The sequence below is a fragment of the Colobus angolensis genome, unplaced genomic scaffold (genome assembly GCF_000951035.1).
Source record: "Colobus angolensis palliatus isolate OR3802 unplaced genomic scaffold, Cang.pa_1.0 Scaffold55, whole genome shotgun sequence".
Lineage (NCBI taxonomy): Eukaryota > Metazoa > Chordata > Mammalia > Primates > Cercopithecidae > Colobus > Colobus angolensis.
The window spans coordinates 7,237,313-7,265,129 of record NW_012119043.1 but is presented as its reverse complement, the minus strand read 5'-3'; the positions used below and the strand labels follow the sequence as shown (position 1 = coordinate 7,265,129).

General features: G+C 48.2%; 1 protein-coding gene across 1 annotated transcript in view; it reads left to right on the top strand.

Moving 5' to 3' along the window:
• Positions 1 to 1,402: 1,402 nt before the first annotated feature.
• TEKT5 (tektin 5) overlaps positions 1,403 to 27,817 on the top strand; it is a 65,785-nt gene continuing 39,370 nt past the window's right edge. The window contains exons 1-5 of the mRNA XM_011961390.1: positions 1,403 to 2,039; positions 5,319 to 5,402; positions 6,022 to 6,092; positions 13,493 to 13,636; positions 19,073 to 19,295. Of these exons, the coding sequence (XP_011816780.1) occupies positions 1,476 to 2,039; positions 5,319 to 5,402; positions 6,022 to 6,092; positions 13,493 to 13,636; positions 19,073 to 19,295 (1,086 nt within the window). The 5' untranslated portion in view covers positions 1,403 to 1,475. The remainder of the gene's footprint in view (positions 2,040 to 5,318; positions 5,403 to 6,021; positions 6,093 to 13,492; positions 13,637 to 19,072; positions 19,296 to 27,817) is intronic.

Sequence of the window (27,817 nt, the reverse complement as noted above, 5' to 3'; positions counted from 1 at the left end):
AGTGAGACCCCCATCTCTACAAAAAAAAAAAAAAAAAAATTAGCCAGGCATGATGGCATGCATCTGTAGTCCCAGTTACTTGAAAGGCTGAGGGAGAAGGATCACTTGAGCCCAAGGGTTTCAGGCGGCAGTAAGCTAGGATCATGCAACTGCACTCCAGCCTGGGCAACAGAGCAACACTGTCTCTCTGAAAACAAAAAAATTGTTACAGAATATAGAGTTAATAACTTCTCTGGAACAAGAAAGCTCTCATTTTAGATACCCATCCATTCACTCATTCAATAGTGTTCTGGATGCCAGGAATTTAGTGATGAGCAAAATAGACATGGTCTCTGCCTCCTGATGCTCAAGATCCCTCCCTCTATTTTTAGAAACCAGGTTTATTGAAGTATAATTGATGTACAGTAAAATTTACTCATTTTAGTGGAAACTTCTATGGGTTTCAGCAAATGTGTAACCAACACAATTAAGATCTAGAACATACTGTCTTGCCCTTCCCAATTTTCTTGTGCTCCTTTAGAGTCAGCAACTCTACCCCAACCTCTAGACCCTGGCAGCCACTGATCTGTCCTCTGTCCGTGTGGATTTGTCTTTTCAAGAATGCCATATACATGAACTAATACACAATGTCGTCTTTTGAGCCTAGCTGCTTCCACATAGCTTAACATTTGAGATTCATTCGTGCTCTTTTGAGTAGTATTGCTGAGTGGCATCCCATGGTACCAATGGTCCTTCTTTTTTCTTGGAGAAAGTCTTGCTCTGTCACCCAGGCTGGAGTGCAGTTGGAGCAATCACAGCTCACTGCTGCATCCACCTCCTGGACTCAAGTGATCCTCCTGTCTCAGCCTCCTGAGTAGCTGGGACTGCAGGCACCAGGCACTGTGCCCAGCTCATTTTAAAATTCTTTTGTAGAGATAGGGTCTCAATACGTTGCCCAGGACAGTCTCCCATACTAGTAACTCCTGTACTCTAGCGATCCTCCAGCCTCAGCCTCCCAAAGTGCTGAGGTGACAGGCAAGAGCCACCATGCCTCACCTCAGATGGACCATTTTGATGCCGTGTTGGGGACAAAGAAAGAAAGAAAACAACTCGCTTTGACCAAATTAGCCCGAAATGATTGAATTCACTGGCTAGACTACATTAATTTTCCTCCCATGGGGCCCAGTTAGGGCTGGGAACACAGTTCCGTTCTAATAGGAAGATAAAATGTCACTTCTTGCAACCGAATCTGTGGATTACGAAACTCACATTCACTTTGCCGATCATTGTTTTGTCTTTTTGTTTTGGATAATATGGCCTCAGCTGGCCTGTAAGTGAGCAAAGGCCCCGCTAAGAGTTCCTCTCCCCAGGCTTTATGACACCAGTGCTGAGTCATAGAGGTTCTGCCAGTCCCCAGGAGAAGCACTTTCCGCTTTCCTGGTGATGACTTTGGATCCTTGAGCAGAGTTTTGCCCGAGCAGGGCTCATGGGGGAAGATGGAGTTTCTTGGGACCACTCAGACTGCCAGTTACTGTGGCCCCAAGAAATGCTGTGGCTTGACCTCGCTGCCAGCTGTACAGGCTCCAGTGATCCAGGAGTGCTATCAGCCCTACTACCTGCCCGGGTACCGCTACCTCAATTCATGGAGGCCTAGCCTCTTCTACAAGATATCCAATGTCCAGACGTGCCCGGACGAGAGCCCCAGCACCCTGCGGCCGCCCACCACCCTGCCGGCACTGCGCTCAGCACTCTTCTCTCGCTATAGCCCCCATGACTGGGACCAGTCCAACCAGCTGCAGGTGCGTGGGGCAGAGGCCTCCCGGCTGTGGGCCAGCCGGCTGACGGACGACTCCGTGAGGCTCTTGCAGGACAAGGACCAGTTGACGCACCAGATGCAGCAGGGCACCACCCGGAACCTGGGCCAGAGACTGTCAGACATCGGTTTCTGGAAGTCGGAGCTGAGCTATGAGCTGGACAGACTTCTGACTGAGAACCAGAACTTGGAGACGGTCAAGAGGCGGCTGGAGTGCGCGGCCAATGAGGTGAACTGCCCATTGCAGGTGAGTACAGGGTTGGGGACAGGGCTGCGGCCGTGTAATGGGGATACTGCATGCTCGTTCCACTTCCTTCGACTGAAGATCAAGGTGGCGGGCACCTTGCAGGTCGGTTTGAGCTGCACCACTGAATGTGATCAGTAATACAATCTTAGTCAATTCAGGATAATCCCAGTCAAATCAGGGTTTCTTGGACTCAATAGAATTTCCTTTTCTCCTTGAAGCTACATCAAAGTTGCAGGGGTTTCATGAAGATATTGTGTGCATACATATGCATGCCTGAGCATGTGTGTGTTCCGGTCCCTGAAGCACATACTTAAAATAACTGATTTTATTTATTTATTTATTTATTTATTTATTTATTTATTTATTTATTTATTACACAGAGTCTTCCTCTGTCACCCAGGCTGGAGTGCAGTGGCTCGATCTTGGCTCACTGCGACCTCCGCCTCCTGGGTTCAAGCGACTCTCGTGCCTCATCCTCCCGAGGAGCTGGGATTACAGGCCCCCGCCACCATGGCCAGCTAATTTTTGTGTTTTTAGTAAAGACAGGGTTTTGCTATGTTAGCCAGGCTGGTCTCGATCTGATCTGCCCGCCTCTACCTACCAGAGTGCTGGGATTACCGGCATGAGCCACTGCACCTGGCCCATAACTGCCTTATTTTTCCCCGTAATACTTATCCTCTAACATGCTGTATACTTGATTGAATATTAGGATGTAGAATAGTCTCCATCAAGGCGGAGACTTTTGCCTGTGTTGTTGCTGATGTATTCAAGACTGCTATTCAGTGCAGGGCACCTGTATGTCTGTGTGGGTCTGTAGTGACCAATATCAGTGCTGATTGATGTTGTTTACACTAACGTTTTGAATGTATTCCCAGCCTAGGGCAGGGAGAAGCACAGAGTAGGCATGCAATAAATACGTGCTGAATAAATGAGTAAATATCTAAATGTGACTGGGCGCAGTGGCTCACGCCTGGGTCTGGATACAAAGGGATCTGGATAAGTGAATGTTTCTCACAGCACCCAGGAGAAAGTGATGGAGGGGGTTGAGTGGACACTGGGTAAGGAACCAGCAGCACCTATGGGAACTGACTTTGGCCACACAGGAAGATGACTGGCTGCTCCCTGGAGTGTGTGGGGAACTCAGGACCTCTTGCCTGGAAGCCTCCTGCAGCTTCAGGGGCTTCTGTAGGAGAGATCCTGCCTCCGGATCCTCCTGGGAGACATGGCCTAGGTTTCCATCACTCTGAGATGTCCAAACCCATGGAATGCAGGGAGCAGATTCCATACAACCCCAGATTCTCCCTGGGAAGGAGGATGGGCAGGGCTGCTTTTCAGAGCCCTACAGCAGCATCCCAAACCTACTGCTCTCCCTCCCACTCTCTTCTCGCTCGCCCATCCTGTCTGGAAAGTCCAGCTCTGCCTGGTCACATCTGGCTTTCTCTGATCAGCCACATGGTGGCAGGGGGACCATCAACATCTCAATTCCATCTCCCGGGCTGTCCCCACAGTCCAGGCAGCCTCTCCCTGCACAATGTCAACCACCTCCTTCCTGGTCTCCCAATTCCTGCTCCCTTCCAACCCATTGTCCTCACAGCAGCCACTGATTGCCTTGATGGCCTCCCAGAAATTAACATCTTAATTCCCAAATTCCTGCATTCCTCCCCATAACCCCTGTCCCCGCTATTGCTCCAGTCTCACTTCCTCTAATGCAGTGCCAATGGCTTCCTGTCTGTTTCTCTGCTGACCTCAGGGCCTTTGCACCTGCTCTTTTCCCTTCTGGTGCATTTCTATCCAGGTCTGCATCTCTGCTTCTCATGACACAGTCCTTCTCCTCCTTAGAGAATTCCTCCCTGACCACTCTGCTGGTTACTCCTCACCCACTCACATCACCCTGAATATTTTCATCCTGGCCCTTCACACAATTGGAAATGATCGAGTTCCTGGTTTGTTGTTGTTTGAGACAGGGTCTTGCTCTGTTGCCCAGGCTGGAGTGCAGTGGCATGATTTTGGCTCATTGCTTGACCTCCTGGAGTCAAGAGATCCTCCAACCTCAGCCTCCCGAGGAGCTGGGACTATAGACATGCACCACCACGCCTGGTTAATTTTAAAATTTTTTGTAGAGATGGGGTCTTGCTATGCTGCCCAGGCTGGTCTCCAACTCCTGAGCTCAAGTGATCCTCCCACCTTGGCTTCCCAAAGCGTTGAGATTACAGGCGTGAGGGAGGCACTGTGCCCAGCCTGATTTTCTTATGGGAGTTCTCTCCCCTAAGAGAGAACTAAGTAGAACACAGGCTGCATGAGAGCAGGGACTCTCAGCCTGGTTCATTGTGCTATCCCCAGCACCTCAGCAGAGCACGACTCACAGAAGGGGTTCCGGAAATCCTTGTGGCACGGGTCAGTGACCCCCTCCCATTTCTGAGTTCTCACATACATTTGCATCGTGACATCCAGACCTTGACATCCTGCTTCCTTCTGCTCCTGGGCCCTTTGTGACATCACGGGCTGGTATGCCAATCGCTGCTGCTCGTCAGCTTCCTATCATAGAGCACCCCTGAAAAGCCGCTTTTCCTGTCCTCTCTTCTGCTCTGCCCAGGTCTGCATGAGAGTTGTAAGACCCAGGGCTGTGTGGCAGGGTTGTCCTGACCACTTCCCCAAACCGTCCCTCCACTGGGAGATCTGCAAAGAGGGGTTTTCATGCGTATTCACTGGTAATATTTATGGGCAGTGTTCTCAGTGATTCACACTTGTCAAGTCGACTTCACCTGCACAATGGACCTGTGAGATAGGCACCAATATGGCACCCATCAGCATAGGAGGAAACCAGCAGAGAGGTTCAGCAATTTGCCCAAATGCACACAATAGGAAGTGGCCAAGCCCCGATTGAAGTCAGAAGAGAAGCTACATGGAGGATGGCAGCCAACACCATCTTATCTGAAATAATTGTGAAGTTTTACTGTGTGTATTATTGTATTTTGGGAAGGCTTGGGGCTGCTGATGCAATTATGGGAATCCAGATTGGTTCTTGAGATACTACTTTGTCCTGCCTTCTCTACATGGGCCTTGCATCTCCAGATGCATTGGTCGTATGGCAACCCACAGCTCTCATCCGGTGAGAGGGGGAGGCAGAAGCCCATCCAATGCACAGTAATGAGGTCACATGAAGCACCCAGGTTTCTGGGAGAAAGGAACAGATTGTGGCAAGGGTGGATGTGAGTGCCTTCTGCTCAGGATCTGCATACAGCTGCAGGAAGAATAAGCTCATCATGCTGCTTCTCACAGGTGGCCTTGGAGTGTCTGTACCATCGAGAGAAGAGGATTGGGATTGATTTGGTCCATGACAACGTGGAGAAAAACCTTATCCGGGTAAGGCATCTCTTAGGTCTGCCCAGCCCCCGGAAGGAGGTGGGAAAGCCAGCAGGTCAGAGAAATTACTGAGCTACCTGTCAGGAGCAGAAGCTGCACGTGTCACCCTGTGGAAAGCTAGGGCTCAGGAAGCATGGGTGGAGGCCTAGTTTGCAATTTAGGAACAGGGAGAAATGGAGTTATTTGACTCAGTCTTTTCATCTCCAAAATAGGCAAGATAATAATATACTAATAATAATAATAAAAACTAGTGTTTATTGAGCACCTACTATATGTCATAGGCTATACCACTTCGTATGCATTATTTAATGTAATGATAAAATAATCTATAAGTGAGTGCTTGGCACATAGTAGGTGCTAAATTTTCTTTTTTTCTGGGAGTCTATAAAAAGAAAGTAGGGCAAAAAAAAAAGAAAAATAATGGTGGAGCCTCCATAATCAACCCTTAGCTGCCTGGCCCTGGGGTCACGTGGATTGAGGCAGGGGCCCCACGCTGACATTTCACCTCCTGGGGTCGAGGGTGGTCAGTGAGAGGGGAGGGGAGAAGTGAGGGCTCTGGCTTGAGAGACAAGACTGAGGTTCTAAGAGGCACTGCTCTTTCTGACATTTTTCATTTCAGGAAGTGGATTTGCTAAAATGTTGCCAGCAACAGATGAGAAAATTAGCTCAAAGGATTGATCTCCAGATGCAGTAAGGACTTTTTTTTTTTTTTAATTCCCTCTCCTTGGGGTTTGTTTTGGGACTCCCAGGTTTCTGGGGGACAAGCCAGAGGGGCTCACTTGTCTCTGTGTGGTTCTTTTGGTCAGTGGTGTGCTGGTAAATGTTCAACAACCAGCTTTCTGGGGGGGAAAAAAAGAGTCCTGAATGTAGGATCAGCCAGTTTGGGTGGTGTAAATGCTACCACAATGGCTGATTTTAAGCTGCTAATATGATGTTACTGAGACGTGCACAATTGACTCTCACAAGCCGGTGCATCCTTGTTACTCTTGTTTACAATGAGAGCCCTGGCAAGAGGCAACTGGCCTCCCTGAGGCCCCTCTTAGCCTGTGGCTTCCCCATTTGAGTTCTGAACCTTGGGAGAGGACAGAGGGTGGGTGGTAGTAGGTAGCAAGGGCAGGGGCTGGGGACCTCTAGAAGGGAGCTGGTGGATACATTGAGCCAGAAGTCTTCAAAAGAAATCAGCTTTTTGTTCTTACAAGATTATGTAACGAGTATCCCGACAAGCCCGGGGCCCCCCCTCATAATTAAAGGGAGACAAGTTTTACAGGGCTTGGGGCCCATAGCTAAGCCCTTGGCACCAGCTCCCCCTGGAAGCAGCTGCCTCACCTCCACCTGTATCTGGCACTCACCTTTAACTCTTTCAGGGCACGCTGCTCTGCTGGTTTTTCCACTTCATTCACCCTTGACACAGAGACACAGAAAGCACGGGACAGACTGGCAACCTGGCAGTGGCTGTCCGTCCCGCTGCCTGGTGCACATGGGCGGCTGGGGTGGATGCAGAGGGGCCGGGCAGCTTCCAAAGCAGCCCTGGGAGCACACGTATTGGTTTGCTGTACCCCAGAACCTGCCTCCTCCTCTAGGAGCCCTTGGACCCCCCGAAAGGGTTAGTGCTGGATGTTAGGAAGAAATACATCACAGGCAAGTTACCCTTAGAGCAAAGAGCTTGGTCAGGGACAGACACATCGGAGACCCCTAGAAAGATGTCAGGGTGGAGGTGTACAGAGAAGATACAAATATAGCAGGAAGGATGATGGCTGAAAGGACAAAAACAGAGTTGAAGTTCGATAGTTTGTGTGCCCCATCCTAATTTCTCACAATTCCACCTGTCACCGGGACGACTGGTGCCTATAGTTTGTCTATAAATCGATTTGCTTAAAAAAACCTTAAGCACAGCAGGGCGACTACAGTCAACAGTAATTTATTGCACATTTAAAAATAGCTGAAAGAGTATAAACGGGAATGTTTGTAACACAAAGAAATGATAAATGCTGGAGGGGATGGATACCCCAGTTATCCTAATGTGATTGTTACAAATTGCACACCTGTCTCAAAATATCTCCCACAAATATATACACCTACCATGTACCTGCAAAAGCTCAAAAAAATAAATAAATAAAAAATCAATTCAGTAAATAAAATTCCTTAAATATTCATATTTATTTGTTTGTTTGTTTGAGACAAAGTCTCACTCTGCCGTCCAGGCTGGAGTGCAGTGGTACGGGCTCAGCTCACTGCAACCTCCACCTCCCAGATTCATGAGTATCTCTGGCCTCAGCTTCCCGAGTAGCTGGGATTACAGGCCCATGCCACCACACCCAGCTGTTTTTTTGTATTTTTAGTAGAGACAGTGTTTCACCATGTTGGCCAGGCTGGTCTCAAACTCCTGACCTCAGGTGATGTGCCCACCTCAGGCTCCCAAAGTGCTGAGATTATAGGCGTGAGTCACTGCGCCCGGCCTAAATACTCATTTAAACAGGCAAACTTTAACAAAGGGAGAATTGGGACAGGCCACTGTCTTTGTTTTATTGCATTTTTCTTGCACTTATTTTTTTTGATTACTTATTCATTTTTAATTGACAAAAGTGGTATATGCTGTATCATATAAAACATGATGCTTTGAAATTACATGTATGTTTCAAAACATTGAACTAATTTGAACTACTTAACATATATGTTACCTTACATACTTATTTTTTGTGGCGAGAACAGTTAAAATCTCAGCGATTTTCAAGTACACAGTACATTGTTATTAACTATGGTCACCATGTCTCTGGAACTTATTCCCCCTGACGAACTGAAATTTGTACTCTTTGACCAACATCTCCTCAATCCCCCACCCCCAGCCTCTGGTAACCACCATTCTACTCTGTGCTTTTATTGGTTCGATTGTTTTAGATTCCACATATATGGGGAGATCATGAGATGTTTGTCTTTCTGTGCCTGACTTATTTCACTTTACATTGTGTCCTATAGGTTCATCCATGTTGTCGCAAATGACAGGATTTCCTTCTTTTTCAAGGCTGAGTAGTATTCTGTTGTGTATGCATGCCACATTTTCTTCGTCCATTCATCTATTATGAGACACCTAGGGTGATTTCATGTCTTGGCTATCGTAAAGTGTGCCGCAATAACTGCCCATTTTAAAGCTAGGCTGTTTTCTTGCTATTGAGTTCCTTATATATTTTGGATAGTAACCCCTTATCAGAGATATAGTTTGCAAATATTTTCTCCCATTTCTTAGGTTGTCTCTTCACTCTCTTGATTGTTTTGTTTGCTGTGCAGAAGCATTTTAGTTTGATGTAATCTCATTTGTCTATTTTTGCTTTGATTCCCTGTGCTATTGGGGTCATTGTCCAGTCCAATGTCATGGAACTTTTCCCCTATGTTTTCTTCTAGTAGTTTTACTGTTTCAGGTGTTACATTTTAGCCTTTAATCTATTTTTTTTTTTTTTTTTGAGATGGAGTCTCCCTCTGTCACCCAGGCTGGAGTGCAGTGGTGCAATCTCAGTTCACTGCAACCTCCTCCTCCCGGGTTCAAGTGATTCTGCTGCCTCGGCCTCCTGAGTAGCAGGGGTTACATGTGCCCGCCACCATGCCTGGCTAATCTTTAATCTATTTTGAGTTGATTTTTGTCTACGGTGTGAGATAGAGCTCTAACTTTTTCTTCGGCATGCACATTTCCACTTGTATCAATACCATTTTTACATGGTATTGGGAAAGAAAGAAAGGAAGAAGCTGTCCTTTCTCCATTGTGTGTTCTTGGCATCTTTGCTGAAAATCAATTGACTGTAAATGCCTGGATTTATTTCTGGGCTCTCTATTCTGTTCTTTCTTCCAGTTATTTTTGTGATCTTCTATTTATGGCAAGAGAGAGTGGTTTTCCATTTGTAGCTGCCATGGGATGTGACAAACCGTGGCGCTGGTGGGGACAGGAGGGCTGACGTTTGGGAAGTGGTGTCGTTTGAGCCAGCAGAGTGAACCAATCACAGATTTGAAGTGGGGAGCTGGACCTCAGAGGAGAAATCCTGAGACTGGGGTCAGGAGGCTGCTTGTGCAACCCCAGATGATGCAGCCAGAGGCCGGGGGAGCTGGGAGAACCAGGGAGACTGAGTCAGATGGAGACAGTCCCAGAGACTGAGAGACACACAGAGAGACATGACCACTGACATCAAAAGACACAGACAGGAAGAGATAAACAGAGACAGGGATGGGGAGGAGGGAGACAGAGGGACAGAGAGGCACAGAGTCAGATATGCCAGAAAGCGAGATCAAGAGACGAGACAGAGACAAAGAAAGGCAAAGAGATGGGGAGAGGCAGATATGGAGAAAGAGGACAAGAGACCGGGTGCGGTGGCTCACGGCTGTAATTCCAGCACTTTGGGAGGCTGAGGTGGGTGGATCACCTGCGATCAGGAGTTCGAGACCAGCCTGGCCAAAATGGTGAAACCCTGTCTCTACTAAAAACACAAAATTAGCTGGGCGGTGACGCATGTCTCTAATCCTAGCTACTTGGGAGGCTGAGGCAGGAGAATGGCTTGAACCCAGGAGGCAGAGGTTGTAGTGAGCGAAGATCACGCCACTGCACTCCAGCCCAGGCCACAGAGCAAGACTATCTCAGAGAGAGAGAGAGAGAGAGAGAGAGAGAGAGAGAAAGGAGAGAGAAAGAGAAAGAGAGAGGGAGGTGTTTGAGCTTAGACAGAGACCGAGAGAGATGAGAGCAACTGAGACAGACAGCAAGAGCAAGAGAGAGAGAAAGCAAGCACAGAGTGAGTGACGGAGAGGATGAGAGCAGGTGAGGGCAGCATTTCACTTTGTGGAGACTGGAGGCCGAGCCACCCTGGATGGAGACTGTTTGTCGCTGGGCAGTGGCTGTGTGTCAGATGACTCCTGCCATCTCACAGGGAGGCAGCTTGTGCTGCCAGAGGGATTGGGATTATACTGATTAACTGAGAGCTGGCCAGAACCTCATTAGCCGGGCAGAGTCTGGTGCGTCCTCACCCGCGTGGGGGAGCTCTGCCGCTGAACTGCTCAGGTGGCCAACACCAGGCTGTTGGCTCATGGTTTTCTGCGAAGCCTGAGGCCTGCATCTGGGCAGGGCGGTGTCCTTGCCGCACCAGGTGAGAAAAGGCTCTTCCTGACAGAGGAGTCCCGTTTGGGCTTTTCCTGGTGGGCTGACAGCAGGGTGAGCTTGGCACTGGTCCGGCCCTTGGTTGTGGGCCAAGCAGGGAGGACAGGACTGCCTCCTTTTCCCCAGGCCTCATGACAAGGGCCAGGCAGCTGGACACGCTGGACTCTGAGGCCCCCAGGTTTCCCTCTAATTCTCTGACATGTTTGCTTTCCACATCCTGGCCTGGCTTCACGTTCCAGCTCATTCGGCGGGACAGGGCCCCATTTCTCCAGGGCTCTGCCAATTTGGAAACCCCAAGGGCCCCGGGTCAGGGGTTCCTCCTGCTCCGACATGACCCGTGCTTCCTGATAGGTAGGAACCCCCACTACTGTCAGGATCTCACTTACTGGCTGCTGGCCTGCTGGAAATCCCTCAACTGCAACCAACATCCATCACAGAAAAAAAAAAAAAAAAAAGATATAGATGGAGGAGAGGGAGGGAGAGACCCAGAGAGACACACAGAGGCAGAGACAGAGAGAAACCAAGAAAGAGACAAAGGTTGGAGAGACAGAGACATAGACACAAGAAGGGGGGGAGAGAGAGAGAAAGACAGACAGAAAACAGACACTCAGTTTAGCTGGTGTCTGACATACCCTCACTTAATGGAAGTTATTCCCTTCTCTACTCTTACAATTCTTCTAAACACTCCAAGGCAAAGTTTCAGCTGCCGCTTATGAGTCTGTAACATCAACTGATCTCTCTTTTTTCAGCCAACAGGGAAACAGAAAAAGGTCCAGGCTTAGAACCTTCTGGAGGAAGTAGATTCTAGCTAGGATTTAGTAAGTGCCTACTTAGTATTCATATTTATTAATATTTAGTGAGTGCCTACTTAGTATTCATATTTATTAATATTTAGTGAGTGCCTACTTAGTATTCATATTTATTAATATTTAGTGAGTGCCTACGTAGTATTAATGTTTAGGTCTGAGGTGATCGTCTATCAGTGGAAAGGGTGATGGGTTTTTCTTTAAAGACAGGGATGTAAATTTCCTTTTATCATACATTTATTTACATTTTAAAAGTGATTTTAGGCCAAATGCGGTGGCTCACGCCTATAATCCCAGCACTTTGGGAGGCCAAGGCGGGCGGATCGCCTGAGGTCAGGAGTTCAAGACCAACCTGGCCAACATGATGAAACCCCGTCTCTACTAAAAAAATACAAAAATCAGCCAGAAGTGGTGGCGGGTGCCTGTAATCCCAGCTACTAGGGAGACTGAGGTGGGAGAACCCCTTGAACCCAGGAGGCAGAGGTTGCAGTGAGCCGAGATCCTGCCACTGCACTCCAGCCTAAGCGACAAGAGGGAAACTCCGTCTCAAAAAAATTAATTAATTAAATAAAAGTGATTTTAAAAAGAAAAAATAAGTAGAGTTTGGTATTTGACAACAATCATGGAAGTGGTTCTCAAATGTCTGGAATTTGGCAGTGATCTTTAAGTCTAAGTATCTTAGCCAAGATACCAACCAGCCCTCCTGGCTTAAGCCCTGGCCCTGATCCATTGTCCTCTCTTTACCTCGGCCCAGTCTCTGACTCCGCCCAGCCCCAACCCTACCCAATTCCTGGCTTCACCTAGCCCCCGACCCCGCCCAGTCCCTGAACCCACCCAATCCCTGTCTTCACCCAGTCCCTGACTCCACCTAGTCCCTGACCCCACCCAGTCCCTGTCCTCACCTAGCCCCTGACTCCACCCGGTTCCTGATCCCGAGGTCCCTAAACGTCTGGTGTTTCTAGCTTCTCTGCGTTGGCACATGTGATGTTCTCGGCTTGGAATTCTCATTCCCCCAGCAGCAATTCCCCCATAATGTCTACTCCAATGTATTGTGAAAACCCAGCTCAGACACCTCCTTGGAAAGGACCTGACCACCCTCTCATCCTCAATTAACGGTTTCCTCCTCTGTGTTATTTTGTATTTTCAAACCTGCACAATGCCCTTACCATTCTGTTCTCTATCTATCTATGTATCTATGTATCTATGTATCTATGTATCTATCTATCTATCTATCTATCTATCTATCTATCTATCTATCTATCTATCTATCTATCTATATTTGTATGTGTTCACACAAATCTGTGAGCAATTTGAAGGCAGTGACTGTGTCGTCTTATTCATGTCTCATCCCTTGGTGCCCAGCATAGGGTCAGACACAATGATGGATTTACGAAGTGATTTGACTTGCATCAGACTTTGTCCAAAGTATGGGTTGATATCTTCTAAATTAGGTCAGCAAGCTACAGCTGGAGGGACAAATCTGGCCCACAATCTGTTTTTGTAAATAAAGTTTTACTGAGATGAAGCCACAACCATTTTTACATATCTGTGACTGCTTTTGTGCACAGTTCAGTAGTTGCAACAGAGACCATATGATCCACAAAGCCTAAAATATTTATCATGCAACCCTTTACAGTAAATGCTTACCCATCCTTCTTCTAAAGGACAACAGGGGCCAGGTGTGGTGGCTTACACCTGTAATCTCAACACTTTGGGAAACTGAGGCAGGAGGCTCACTTGAGCCTAGGAATTCAAGACCAGCCTGCACAATACAGCAAGACTGTGTCTACAAAATATTTAAAAAGTTAATCGGGCTGGTGGCTGCATGCCTGTAGTCCCAGCTACTCAGGAGACTGAGGTGGGAAGAGTGCTTGAGCCTGGGAGCTCAAGGCTGCAGTAAACCATCACTGCACCACTGCACTCCAACCCGGTTGACAGAGTGAGACTCTGGAAAACAAAAAAGAATAAAGGGCAAATCTGTTTGGATTGGGGGGAGCCTGTGGGTATGTGGTGGGGCATTGAGGTGGGAAGAGGACTGAGAAGCTACTGGGGCGTTTCCTGGGGAGCCAGGGCTTGTAACACGCACCTGCTGTGTGGCCCAGGCTGGGAATTCTGGGCAGGTGCACAGTCCAGGAATGACTCCTCCCTCCCTGCAGGGATAACCGAGATGCTCAACATGCCCTGGAGAGGGACCTCGAGGACAAAAGCTCAGCACAGTGCATCGATGAGAAGTGCTTTAACCTGAGAAATACGTCAGACTGCATCAGCTTCTTCCACGGCATGGAGAAAATTGATGGCACGTAAGTATTAGACACCCCCCTCCCATCCCTGGCATGTCCCACTGGAGTGAGGGCTTCTGCTCCCGCCAATGAATGGCGAAGGGTCATCGTGTGCCAGTTAAGTGGAAAGTAGTGTGGTCGAACGGGGATCCTCCAGTGCAGGCGGCAGAATCCAAGTTGGGTTAACTTAAGACAAAATGGAATTTACCGGAGGGGTTATGGGGGATCCACGAACTCAAGGGGAAGGCTGGAGAGAAAGGTCCTGACAGGGGGAGCTGTGTGGTCAGAGTGCCTTCATCTTTCCATCCTTGCTCCACTGTTCAAGATCCAAATTTCGAGAGAGCATGCCATTGGCTTAGTGAGGGTCGCACAGCCACTGCCGCTCAGCAGTATCACCAAAAAAGAAATTCCCAAACAAGTGACAAGCTTGGCAGGGAGGCCACCTGGGGTCAGCTGGTGCCGATAGTGGTTTAAGAGAGTGAATTCTTGCCTGGCCAGGTGTGGTGGCTTACCCCTGTAATCGCAGCCCTTTGGGAGGCCGAGGCTGGAGAATTGCTTGAGGCCAGGAGTTCCAGGAGTTTTCCAGACCAGCCAGAGAGAGAGAGAGAGAAAGAGTGGAATCTGGAGCCAGGTTGCCTGACTTCCAAATCCCAGCCTCTACACTAACACTGAGCAAGTCACTTCATTTCTTTGGGCCATTTCTGAATCTATACCACTGGGAGAAAATTAGTACCCACTTCCCAGGGCTGCTATGAGTATGAAAAAGGTGGGTGTGTGAAGTTTTAAGCACAGAGCCTCGTATAGAATAATAACAGCCAACATTTATTGAGTGCTTACTGTGTGACCTCATTTTCTCGTCACAGCAGCTACGAGGTGGTGCCTTCTGTGAGCCTGTCATGATCATGGGCATATCACAGAATTGTGAGATTTTATGCAGAATGGAAACATGCTTCCCACTTGGTAGTCTGAGGTCTGAGAGATGCTTAGGATGAGGAAGAAGGTAGGGTCTATCTTAGTTCCACCTTCTTCTGTTAAAAAAATAAATCGCTAGTACATAGAGTTGTGCTTGGCACATGTTGGTATGCAATAAATTTTTATGGAATGAAAGAATGAGTGAAAGGAAGAAGGGAGGGAAAGAAGAACCACAGGAAGGGAGGAAGGGGAGCGAGAAGGACGGTATTCCTTGGCAGTCTCCTTGGCCCAAGCCTGGGGTCGCTTTCTGGATCTTACAAATGTGGAAGTGCTGAGGTGACCCTTTGGGACTTCCGGTAATGACAACTCCTGGGGACTTTCCTCCTCTTCCTGACAAGGTGCTGTCCCTCATGGCATTGGCAAGGTGAGCAGGATTTTGGGGGCTTGGCCCCCCTCATCTGCACGGGGAGTCCAGAGGGTCTCTCTTCCCAAACAGATTCCTCTGCAGAAAGCTGGCAGCCCCAGAGCCTCCAATTTCTACACCTAGGAGGGACCTGCTGCTGGAAGTCCCCCATCTAGAGACTCCATCTGCAGAAGAGAGCTGCTGTTTGTGGCAACTAATTGCTCCCCAGATGTGCTAGCTTGGGGCTTTGTATTTGTGGTTTTCTTATTTATTTATTTATTCAAGACAGAGTTTTGCTTTTGTTGCCCAGGCTGGAGTGCAATGGTGTGATCTTGGCTCACCACAACCTCCACCTCTCAGGTTCACGCAATTCTCCTGCCTCAGCCTCCCGAGTAGCTGTGATTACAGGCTTGCGCCACCACATCCAGCTAATTTTTTTGTATTTTTAGTAGAGATGGGGTTTCTGCATGTTGGTCAGGCTGGTCTCAAACTCCTGACCTCAGGTGATCCTCAGGCCTTGACCTCCCAGAGTGCTGGGATTACAGGTGTGAGCCACCATGCCCAGCCTTGGGGTTTTCTTAAAGCAGGGCTATGTCTGGGCAGATGAAAGAGGATGTTTGGTGACTGTCTGAATTGCAGTATCTCTATTTTCTGGATTAACAGTGATGATGATGATGATGATGATGATGGCAGTAGACACCTTGTTTTTTAGACAGTCTCGCTCTGTCACTAGGCCAGAGTGCAGTGGCACGATCTCAGCTCACTGCAAACTCTGCCTCCCAGGTTCAAGTGATTCTCCTACCTCAGCCTCCCAAGTAGCTGGGACTGCAGGCACGTGCCACGACGCCCAGCTAATTTTTATATTTTTAGTAGGGACGGGGTTTCACCATGTTGGCCAGGAAGAGACACCTTTTACCTGGTGTCTGCTGTGTGCTAGACATTGTGCTGTCAGCTTCATGTGCAACATCTCATGAATAATAAATATTTTTCGGGCGCTTACTCTGTCCAGTGCCATGATAAGGACTTCACATTTAAACGCCCAGCAACCCTGGGGGTTGGTACCATTATCTCCATTTTACAGTGAGGAAACTAAGGCTCAGAGAGGTGAATCGATTGGCTCAAGCTCACACAGCAAATGACAGAGCCGTGATTCTGAATCTGCACTGAATACTGAGCCTGTGTGTTTTACCAATGGTGCCTTCCTGCCTCTCCAGCAAGGCCAGCTGTCTGCTCTATCTTTAGTGGACATAGACTCCAGAAAGCACTTCCCCCTACTGAGGCACACTGCCTGCTGAGGAGGCAGACTGTCTTTAGCAAATTCCTCCCCAGGGAGAATGTCATTAAGTGGGTTATTTTCTCTGGGGAGCTCAGCTGTCTGCTGCAGGGGAGGACAAGGGCTTAGAGGTTACTGTTCATGACATTGACAGTGTGCCCCCATTCAGAGGCAACAGAGACACTCAAAGTAAATCTGCGTGTTTCTCTCTGCTGTCCTTATCATCTCCTTTTTCCTCGGTGTTCTGGGATGCGGCATTGTTGTGCGGCCTTGAACAAGATGCTTCACTCTCTGAGCCTCAGGTTTTGGTTGGATGAAAGCTCTGAACCTGACATAGTGCCACTCCTATCTCCAGAAGCCCAAGATGCCTGTTTATTGCTTGATTTTTAACTCCTACAAAAGCCAGGCAAAACAATCACACACATTATATGATTTTTAAAACTTTCTGTGCACCATGCAACCTAAGCGTGCTTTAAAATGTCTGAAAAGAAGCCGGGCACGGTGGCTCATGCTCGTAATTACAGCACTTTGGGAGGCCGAGGTGGGCGAATCACGATGTCAAGAGATCCAGACCATCCTGGCTAACATGGTGAAACCCCATCTCTACTAAAAATACAAAAATTAGCCAGACGTGATGGTGCTCGCCTGTAGTCCCAGCTACTTGGGAGGCTGCGGCAGGAGAATTGCTTGAACTTGGAAGACAGAGGTTGCAGTGAGCCGAGATCCTGCCACTGCACTCCAGCCTGGCAACAGAGTGAGACTGCGTCTCAAAAAAAAAAAAAAAAAAAGAAATAAAAAAAAAAGTCTGAAAAGAGAGTTTTATTTCAGAAATATGACTTCAATTCCTGCTGCCTGAGTATAAAAATCTGCTTTATTTAAGAACTGGAGACTTCCTGGACCAGAAAAGACCTTGAGAAATTACCTAGTCTGGTTTATCCAGGACCTGAAGCCAACTCAGAGAAATGCATGCCCTTCCTCAAAGCCTTCCCAGATGAGAAAACCCCACATGGTCCATTGGTTGCTTGTTGCAGGGATTTACGTGCTCTGCCAGGAAGAACTTTACTGAGGGGTTGCTCATGTGTCACCACCTCCGAGAAGCCTTCCCTGCCTGCCTTTGCTAATGTAGCCTGTGTCCCTGTCCATTGATCTCCCCAGATCCATTCTCCAGTTGCCACACTGTGTGTCCTGCACAACAGACTCTCCTCTGCAGACCTCCTCTCCTGGGCTCTCTGTCCTTTGATTTCCAGATGGGTTCAGCCAGGAGGAGGGGCACCAGCAGAAGACAGAGTGTGGGAGGGGAGAGGCTACGATTTCTTCCCCTGCTACCTCCCCCCCAGACACTGGGGTCGACCATGGTTCCTTCTCTTCTGGGGCTCTTATAACACCTACTGCTTCCTTTTCTCCTGCCCGTTACAGCTGGGATAGTGACGACTTCATGCAGTTTCTTTTTATTTTTTAGTGGTGGGGATAGGGTCTTACTCTGTTGCCCATGCTGGAGTGCAGCAATGTGATCTTGGCTCACTGCAGTCTCTGACTTCCAGTTCAAGCGATTCTCCTGCCTCAGCCTTCCAAGTAGCTGGGATGACAGGCACGTGCCACCACACCCAGCTAATTTTTGTATTTTTAGTAGGGATGGGATTTCACCATGTCAGCCAAGCTGGTCTCAAACTCCTGACCTCAAGTGATCCTCCCGCCTTGGGCTCCCAAAGTGCTGGGATTACAGCCATGAGCCACCGCATTCAGCACTTCATGCATTTTCTAATCCCTGACCATCTCAACACCCTTCCGAGTATTCATCTATTCCTGTTTATAGCCCTGACCAACACATAATGACACCACTCCATTTGTCTCTTTCATCCTCCTGCTGCTGCTGCTTCTTTTGAGACAGAGTCTTGTTATGTTGCCCAGGCTGGAGTGCAGTGGTGCAATCATGGCTCACTGCAAACCCGAACTCCTGGGCTCAAGCGATCCTCCCACCTCAGCCTCCCAAGTAGCTGGGACCACAAGCATGTACCACCATACGTAGGTACTTCTTTTTGGCACTTTTTATAGAGATGGGGGTTTCACCACATTGACCAGGCTGGTCTTGAACTCCTGGGCTCAACTGATCTGCCTTCCTCGGCCTCCCAGCGTGCTGGGATTAGAGGCATGGCTGGCCCGGCCCTCCAGTTTCTAAATCCCTTCCCAGCACATAACACAATGTGTAACTATCTCCTCGTTCACTGTCAATCTTCCTTCTCTGGCAATTAAGCACCACAAGGACATGGATGTTGCTGTTCTTGTTCATGGCTCTCTCCTAAGTGCCTGGAACAATGCGTGGCATGTGGTAGAAGTTGAAGAAATATTCCATGAATGAACGGCAGTGAAAGTAGCGTGGCCACATTCTCATCGCAGAGTTGGAGGGTCCCTGAACCCCCTCTGTGCCCAATGCCTGCTTCTTGGCTTGTCCGTGCTGTGTTTCTGGTGGCGGTGGTGTGAGTGTGAGGAAGAAGAGCTCTGTGAGGGAGCCCCTCTCTTTGACCCATTCACTGAGTACCCTTCTGCCAACCAGCTGCTCTCTTTAGGGTTCTCTTGCCTCCCCTGTAAAATGAGGGTATTGGATCAGGACAGTGGTTCTCAGCAAGGGGTGACTGCGCCCTCCCCCAGGAGGGTGCCTTGGCAATGTCTGGAGCCATTTTTTGGTTGTCACAACGGGGTGGTCTGGGAGCTACTGGCATCTAGTAGGTAGAGGCCAGGGATGCTGCTAAACATCCCAGAATGCACAGGAGAGAGAATAATCCCGATCCAGAGGCCAAGACTGCCAAGGCTGAGAAGCCGCAGATTCTGAGGTCTCCCAGGACTGCGGCAACTCACCCCTGTGACTTTGCAGGATCTCTGTACCCGAGACCTGGGCCAAATTCAGTAACAACAACATCAAGCACTCTCAGAACATGCGGGCCGACTCCATCCGGCTGCGGGAGGAGGCGGAGCACCTCTTTGAGACCTTGTCGGATCAGATGTGGAGGCAGTTCACAGACACCAACCTGGCCTTCAACGCCCGCATCTCCGAGGTAACGGACGTGAAGAATAAGCTGCAGACACAGCTGGCGAAGGTGAGCAGATCCTCCCACTACCCCTGCCTTCTCTGCCAAGCCCTCACCCTCCTCCCATGATTCTGAGCGATTTCTGGGCCAAGCTGGCCCTGCCCCTGGTGCCAAACCAGTACCCTCCCTCCCCAAGGTCTGTGGTCTTGTTCTTTCTAAAAGCGGCCAAGGGCTGAGCTTCCTGGGGGGATTTAAGCATCCAGGGTCCATCCTCTCTTGCTCACTGGAGGATGGAGCCTGGAACTTGGCCTGGCTGTCCCCAAGAGGCTGTGACGCTCCCGGGACCCCTTATTCTCCATCTAAGACCCATGTGGCTGAGCATGACAGGTGCAGAGAACCTGTCATGCTCTGCAGCCCATTGTCTCTGTCACTCCGACACATCTTCTCCGCCCACAGCAGCATCTTTGGAAGTGTAACCTTTGACTTCCAAAGGCCTCAACAGAACCCTAACAGTCTAAAGGGATTTCCTGCTGAGGAATGGGGTGCTTTTTGGATCTGAGGAGTCTGCAGAACTGCCCGATTCTGTCGTCAGCCCGCTATGCCCACACCAGCTTGCCCTTTGGGCATTTTGCATCATGTTGTTTCACACCTCCCGGTTGGCTCTTGGAGTCCTCTTTGGATGGAATCTGTACTCCCTGCTCAATGCAAATTTACATTCCCACTGGGTGCCAGATGATGCGCTAGGCACTAGGAATAAAATGAGGAGCCATATAAACATGGGCCCTGGCCTCTGGGGATTTGACATTCTCCTGGAAGAACAGTGGTGGTTGTGAAATTTGTATACACAGAAAGAACTTGGATGATAGTCAGGTCAGAGGGAACTTGCCTTGAATTTGTGTTTGCAGAACAGTACGCCTTTTTAAGGCCAAGCGCAGTGGCTCACGCCTGTAACCCCAGCACTTTGGGAGGCCGAGGTGGGCAGATCACTTGAGGCCAGGAATTTGAGACCAGCCTGGCCAACATGGTGAAATCCTGTCTCTACTAAAAATACAAAAAATTAGCCAGGTGTGGTGGTGCATGCCTGTAATCCCAGCTACTTGGGGAGGCTGAGGTGGGAGAATCGCTTGAACTTGGGAGGCAGAGGTTGCAGTGAGCCAAGATCACACCACTGCACTCCAGTCTCAGTGACAGAGTGATACCCTGTCTCAAACAAAAACAAAAACAAAACTGTGCCATTTTTTCTTGCGTCAGTATCTTTGGGGGGATTCGTGGGCTGCAGGCAGGGTTTGATGGAAATTACAGTGGTAGCTTCAGCCCACCTACATCTGCCACCCTTTAGTCTGGTACTCCAGAAGAGACAAAAAATAAATAAAGTTTATTTTTCTTTTCTTGTCTCTCTCTGTCTCTCTTTTTTTTTCTGAGATGATCTTGCTCTGTTGCCCAGGCTGGAGTGCAGTGGTACAATCACGGCTCACTGCAGCCTTGAACTCCTGGACTCAAGCAATCCTCCCGCCTCAGCCTCCCAAGCAGCTGAGACTACGTGTGCGTGCGACCACACCTGGCTAAGTTTTTTAGTTTTTTGTAGAGACAGCGTTTTGCTATGTTGCTTAGGCTGGTCTCAAACTCCTGGGCTCAAGCAGTCCTCCCACTTCGGCCTGTCAAAGTGTTAGGATTACGGGAGTGAGCCACCGTGCCTGGCCTCAAAACAGGAGTTTCCATAAAATCATCCCAACATTTGTATAGGGAGGGAGCAAGGGTGGGTGAGCCAGAGATTCTCATGGGACCCACACTGGGTAGAGCAGAGAAGCAGGGGACATTGCCACCCAGAACAGATCAACAGGAGTTGAGTGGCCAAAAGTTGGTGGGAAGAGGATTCCAGAGAGAGCAGCAAGGCAAAGGATGCGTCCAGGACGAAGCTGGAAGAAGGGGCAGGCAGGTCTGGGTAGGCCTGGTGAAGGGTTTGGTTTCTCACCTAAGAACAATGGGGAGACTTTGAAGGTTTTAAGCGGACAGTGTTTGGGTCCAAGCTTGTGCTTTTGTTGATTTCTTTTCTGCCTGGGTGGCAGAAGGGATGCAGCAGTTAAGAATGGATGCAGGGGCCGGGTGTGGTGGTTCACACCTGTAATCCCAGCACTTTGGAAGGCAGAGGCAGGAGGATCACTTGAGGTCAGGAGTTAGAGACCAGTCTGGCCAACATAGTGAAACGCCGTCTCTACTAAAAATACAAAAAATCAGCTGGGCGTAGTGGCAGGCACCTGTAATGCCAGCTACTCGGGAGGCTGAGGCAGGAAAATCATTTGAACCCAGGAGGCAGAGGTTGTAATGAGATCTTGCCACGGCACTCCAGCCTGGGCGACAGAGTGAGACTCTGTCTCAAAAAAAAAAAAAAAAAGAATGGACAGAGTGGTTGGTTAGGAGGCTCTGGAAGAGGCCCAGGGAGTGGGAAGGCTGCCTGTGCTGTGGTGGTGACATCAAGTGGAAGAAGGACTGGAAGAGGGTAAGATATCTGGAGAAGGCAAAGTTGGCATCGAGTTGGCCTGTGCACCTTCCCTTTATCTTTCATGAACTATTTTCCTATTAATTCTCTGGAACAGCGTTGGCAAACTTCTTCTGTCAAGGGCTAGATGATAACTGTTTTCAGCTTTGCAGGCCATATGGTTTCTGCGCCTATACTGCAGAAGCAGCTGTGGACAATCTGTACACAAATGATCGTGGCTGTGTTCCAATAAAACTTCACAGAACTAGGCAGTAGGCTGGATTTGGTCCACAGGTTGTAGTTTTGACAACCCCTGCTCTGGAACTTAGCTCAAAAGTCTCTTCCTCCAGGAATCCTTCCTAAACTCCACGGCCTATTTGCACTCACCATCTCTGGGTGGTCACTGCGTTCTGAGACTGTGTTTTTTGTTGCTTCTTCCGTCTCATACCTTTTGGCTAGAACCACTGACCCTGAGCCACACTGCATGAGTGTGATGAATCCTCTATAACCTTGGACAACTTTCTTAACTTCTCTGAGCCTGAGTCTCCTTGTTTGTAGAATGAGGATAAGAATGACTGTCACAGGAGGCTGAGGCAAGGAGGATCGCTTGAGCCTGGGAGGTGGAAGCTGCAGTGAGTTGTGATTGCACCACTGCACTCCATCGAACCTGGATGACAGAGCAAGACCTTGTCTCAAAAAAAACACAAAAAACCCAAAATGACTGCCATGAGGATTATTTGAGTTAATGCAGATATAACACCTGAAGGAGTGAGGGCACGTAGTAGGCACCATGTCTGTGCTAGTGGCTGTGATCTTACTTGCCAGTATGTCTTCAGAGCACTGCTCCTGATTTAACCTTGTCCCCCTACTGCTTAGTAACTGCCTGGTACTCCTTACATCTTTGTGCAATGAATGGAAGGAATCTACAATGCTGAGGTGGTTTTTTGAGACAGTCTCACTCTGTAGCCCAGGCCGGAGTGCAGTGGCTCAATGTCGGCTCACTGCAACCTTTGCCTCCCTGGTTCAGGTGATTCTCCTGCCTCAGCCTCCTGAATAGCTGGGATTACAGGCATCCGGCACCCCCACCACGCCCCAGCTAATTTTTGTATTTTTTGTAGAGACAGGGTTTTGCCATATTGCCCAGGCTGGTCTTGAACTTCCAGGCTCAAGTCCCCTGGGCTCAAGTGATCCGCCTGCCTCTGCCTCCCGAAGTGCTGGAATTACAGGTGTGAGCCACCGTGTCCAGCCTACAATGTTGAGTTTTTTATTGAGGTTTTTTCTTTTTAAAGAATGAAGCATGCATGAATGAATGCTTTTAATGTCCCTTTTTCTTTTTTCATGCAAAAACCCATTTTTTATGGTAAAATACACATAACATAAAACTTAGCATTTTAACCACTCTTAAGTGTACAGTTCTGTGGCATTAAGTACATTCACACATTGTGCATCCATCACCACCATCCATATCCAGAACTTTCCCATCTTCCCAAACTGAAACTCTGCACCCTTTAAACACTCCCTCCGCTTTTCCATCTCCCCACATATCCATGGTGATATGGTTTGGTTGTGTTTCCACCCAAATCTCATCTTGAATTGTAGCTCCCATAAACCCCATGTGTCATGGGAGGGACCCGGTAGGAGGTAATTGAATCATGGGGGCAGGTTTTTCCCGTGCGGTTCTTGTGATAGTGAATAAGTCTCGTGAGACCTGGTGGTTCTACAAAAGGGAGTTCCCCTGCACGTTCTCTTTTGCCTGCTGCCGTGTTAGACGTGCCTTTGCTCCTCCCCTGCCTTCCATCATGATTGTGAGGCCTTCCTAGCCATATGGAACTGCGAGTCCATTAAATCTCTTTTTCTTTGTAAATATCCCAGTCTTGGGTATGTCTTTATTAGCAACATGAGAACAGATGAATACGAATAACCTCCATTCTACTTTCTGTCTCTGAGAATTTGACTCTTCTATGGACCTCATATAAGTGGAATTATACAGTAGTTGTCCTTCTGTGACTGGTTAATTTCACTTGACATAATGTCTTCAAGGCTCATCCGTGTTGTAGCATGTGTCAGAATTTCCTTCCTTTTCAAGTCAGAATAATATTCCGTTGTCTAGACCACATTTTCTTTATCCATTCATCCATTTATGGAAGCTTGGTGGTGTCCGTCTTTCGGCTCTTGTGCATTTTCTTTTAATGAGGCATCTCATATGGTGGATCAAATGTAGTTCATTGTCGTGTTTCATTGCCTGAAGTTTGTGGTCTGGGGATGACTTGGGAAAGTTCTTTTGGTTGGCTCTTGGTGCCTGGTTTCTCACCTGTGAAACAGGGATAAGAATTTCTACATGGTAACATTACTGTATTAATGAATTAATCTCTGGAGCTCTTAAAACAGTGCTTGACAAATGATCAACAGTCAATAAAAGGTAACTGTAAGTATTAATTCAATTATTGATGAAGAGAGAAAGGATCTTTTGAGTGGAGGTGGAGAGAGCAAAACCTTTTCCCTTTCAAAATTTCTCTAGTGAGGATCCCTTGAGTCCAGGAGTTTGATGCTGTAGTGAGCTATGATCGCAGCACTGCACTCCAGCCTGGGTGACAGAGCAAGATTTTGTCTCTAAAAATTAAAATTAGAATAAGTTGAAATAAATAAATAAAAATAAAAATTCCTCCAGGGAAGTTTTGAGTTGTTACTAACAACCTCATCACTGCATACCAGAGGGTTTTTGCAACCTCATGGATTTTTATTAATAGTCATAATTTAATCACCAGCTGTTCTGCAAATAAGCTAGCACCCGTCTGAAATGCGCCAAACTCCAACCCTACACTATTGACATTTTCCTGAGCAAGGATTTGTCTTCTGGTTGGTGAATTTCACATGGTGTTTTTCTAAAATAATACAGGAATTTGACTCAATGAAGATAAATATATAGCAACCATTTCACCTTTCAACAGTTTACTTTGGCTGGAGGATTTGAAATGCTCTCTTCTTTTTTTGAGACGGAGTCTCACTCCGTCCCGCAGGTTGGAGTGCAGTGACAAGATCTTGGCTTACTGCAACCTCTGCTTTCCAGGTTCAAGCAATTCTCCCGCCTCAGCCTCCTGAGTAGCTGGGTGCCCGCCACCAATCCCAGCTAATTTTTGTATTTTTAGTAGAGACGAGGTTTCACCATGTTGACCAGGCTGGTCTCAAACTCCTGATCCCAGGTGATCGATCCACCCACCTTGGCCTCCCAAAGTGCTGGGATTACAGGCTTGAGCCACCGTACCTGGCCTGAAATGCTCTCTTTAAAAATGTAACTGTTATTAGTCGAGCTCAGCCTGATTCTCCTTGGCAAAAGGCATTTCTGGAAAATTCCAAGTGCCCATCCGTACCTGTGCTGCAAGGCAGTTATTTCCCAAGTGGTCATAGGAATCCGCCTTGTAAGGCCAGATCTACATGGCTCCACATGCAGACAGTGGTTTGGGGCTGTGCAGACAGCCTCATCTGTTCACTGGGATCCTAGAGTTCTGTCACCTCGGCCACACCCCAAGCCTCCTAACTTGCCCTGGGGCCTCATCCTTGCACTTTGAGGCTCCAGGCATCACTATATCATACTGACTGACCACTGCTAGCAGAGGAGCTGGTGACTTCTCTGGACTAAAGAAGTTGGTGGCCATAGAGTGGGTTGCTGCCTTTAAGTGCTGATTCCTCTGAGACCCAGGGCCCTGGAAACTTCCAGAAAAACAACCCCTCACTTACATGCAATTACCCATGTGAATGTGCATTTGAGTGGGGGATCTCTTAATCTGTGGGGGGAAAAGATGCACAAATATGGCTTTTGGGGGTAGGATGTGTGGGGTCAGGGATCCTTCTATGGAGAAAGTGCTTATTCTGACGTGGGAACTAGATCTTGGCAGGTGAAATATTAGATGTCTTACATGGATGTAGCATTAATATCATTGAATCATACAACGAGAAGATTATTCCTTCTTCATTGCTTCTGACCATCTCAAAGGTGCTAGAATGCCTTCCTTACCTCTTTTAACACCTGCCAATCTTCCTTTTATAATTTTTTTTTTTGGAGACAGGGTCCCTCTTTGTTGCCCAGGCTGGAGTGCAGTGGCGCGATCTCGGCTCACTGCAACCTCTGCCTGCCAGGTTCAAGCATTTCTCCTGCTTCAGCCTTCCAAGTAGCTGGGATTGTAGGTGTGCGCCACCTTGCCCAGCTAATTTTTTTGTATATTTAGTAGAGATGGGGTTTCACCATGTTGGCCAGGCTGGTCTTCAGGTGATCCACCGGCCTCGGCCTCTCGACGTGCTGGGATTACAGGTGTGAGCCACCGCACATGGCCTCACCTGTTGATAAGCATTTGGGTTGTTTCCATTTGGGGCTGTTACAAATAGAGCTGCTGTGAACCCTCATATACACATATTTGTATGCACTCTCACAGAGTTCAAAATATATTTGGTATAAAATGGGGATTTCACATAAAAATTTTTCAGATTGCCGGGCGCAGTGGCTCAAGCCTGTAATCCCAGCACTTTGGGAGGCCGAGATGGGCGGATCACGAGGTCAGGAGATCAAGACCATCCTGGCTAACACGGTGAAACCCCGTCTCTACTAAAAAAATACAAAAAACTAGCCGGGCGAGGTGGCGGGCGCCTGTAGTCCCAGCTACTGGGGAGGCTGAGGCAGGAGAATGGCGTAAACCCAGGAGGCAGAGCTTGAAGTGAGCTGAGATCTGGCCACTGCACTCCAGTCCGGGCGACAGAGCGAGACTCTGTCTCAAAAAATAAATAAATAAAAAAAATAAAAAAATTTTTCAGATTTCCAGCATCTCTTGAAAAATTAGTAGCTCTAGCAATTCACAGCCCATGTTTCTACAAGGAACAGTGGGTAAGGGGTGAGTGGCTGCTGCCTCTCTTTGGGGTCAGGTGCTCCAATTAGCCTCAGGCCCCACCACTCCCTATTACAGCACACTTCCCTTATTTGCATTATTTACTTGATCCTGTAGCCCTGTATTTGTGCACTCTGCTTTATATATCAGAGGAAATTCAGAGAGGCAGATAAACAGAACATCCAGGCATAGGAAGAGTTTGAACAGAACAGAGGTCTATGAATTTTAACCTTGAAGGGCTTTGGTTTCATTCTGAAGTTTCTTTGGGGTTTTGACTCCCAAGCAGCCATTATTAGCATCAGCAAAACCACCCCTTCCCAGGAAGGCCTGGGCAGGAAGGTCTGGCGTCTGAGGGGTGAGGGCCCCTGCTGGTGATCTGAGGCCCTGCGTGCCTACTGCCAATTCCTCTGTTTGTCCAAGGAGGTCTGGAACCCATTGTGCACTGGGAAATGCTTTTGTGCTTTGCAGCCGATTCCTTCCAGCGGCGGAGCCTGCAGCCAAGCTACTGACGGCTGATTTCTAAAACTGGCCCAGCCCTGGGGAAGTGGAGCTGGCAGTCTGGCCCTGTGCTACCCTCCTCATAAAACACCACTGCATCCTGGGGAGAAAGTCTCTGTCTTTTCTGATGGTGTCACAGAGCAAGACTCATCATGATGCCGACCTCTCTTTAACACCTGTCCTTCCTTTGCCCATCTACCTTTCTAGCAAAGGCATCAGGCCTCAGGCTTAGAAGCTTTAGAAAGCAATAGAACCTAGAGAAAATTATTAACTTCTTTTTCCAGCTAGGCGTGGTGGCTCACATCTGTAGTCCCAGAACTTTGGGAAGCCGAGGCAGGCAGATTACCTGAGGTCAGGAGTTCCAGATAAGCCTGGCCAACATGGTGAAACACCATCTCTACTAAAAATACAAAAATTAGGTGGGCGTGGTGGTGCATGGCCGTGGTTCCAGCTACTCGGGAGGCTGAGGCAGGAGAATGACTTGAACCTGGGAGGTGGAGGTTGCAATGAGTCGAGATCATGCCACTGCACTCCAGCCTGGGCGACAGAGTGAGTCTCCATCTCAAAAAAAAAAAAAGAATTATTAACTTATTTTTCCCATTTTCCCTATTGTTATGGTACCCTCTATTAGTGGAAAACAATAGTAGCTTTCCACTTGTGGAAATAATTTAAAGATTTCATTTCAAATACTTACGTTAAAGGCTGAAACAGGCTGATTTGAAGTAAACTATTAAATGATTATG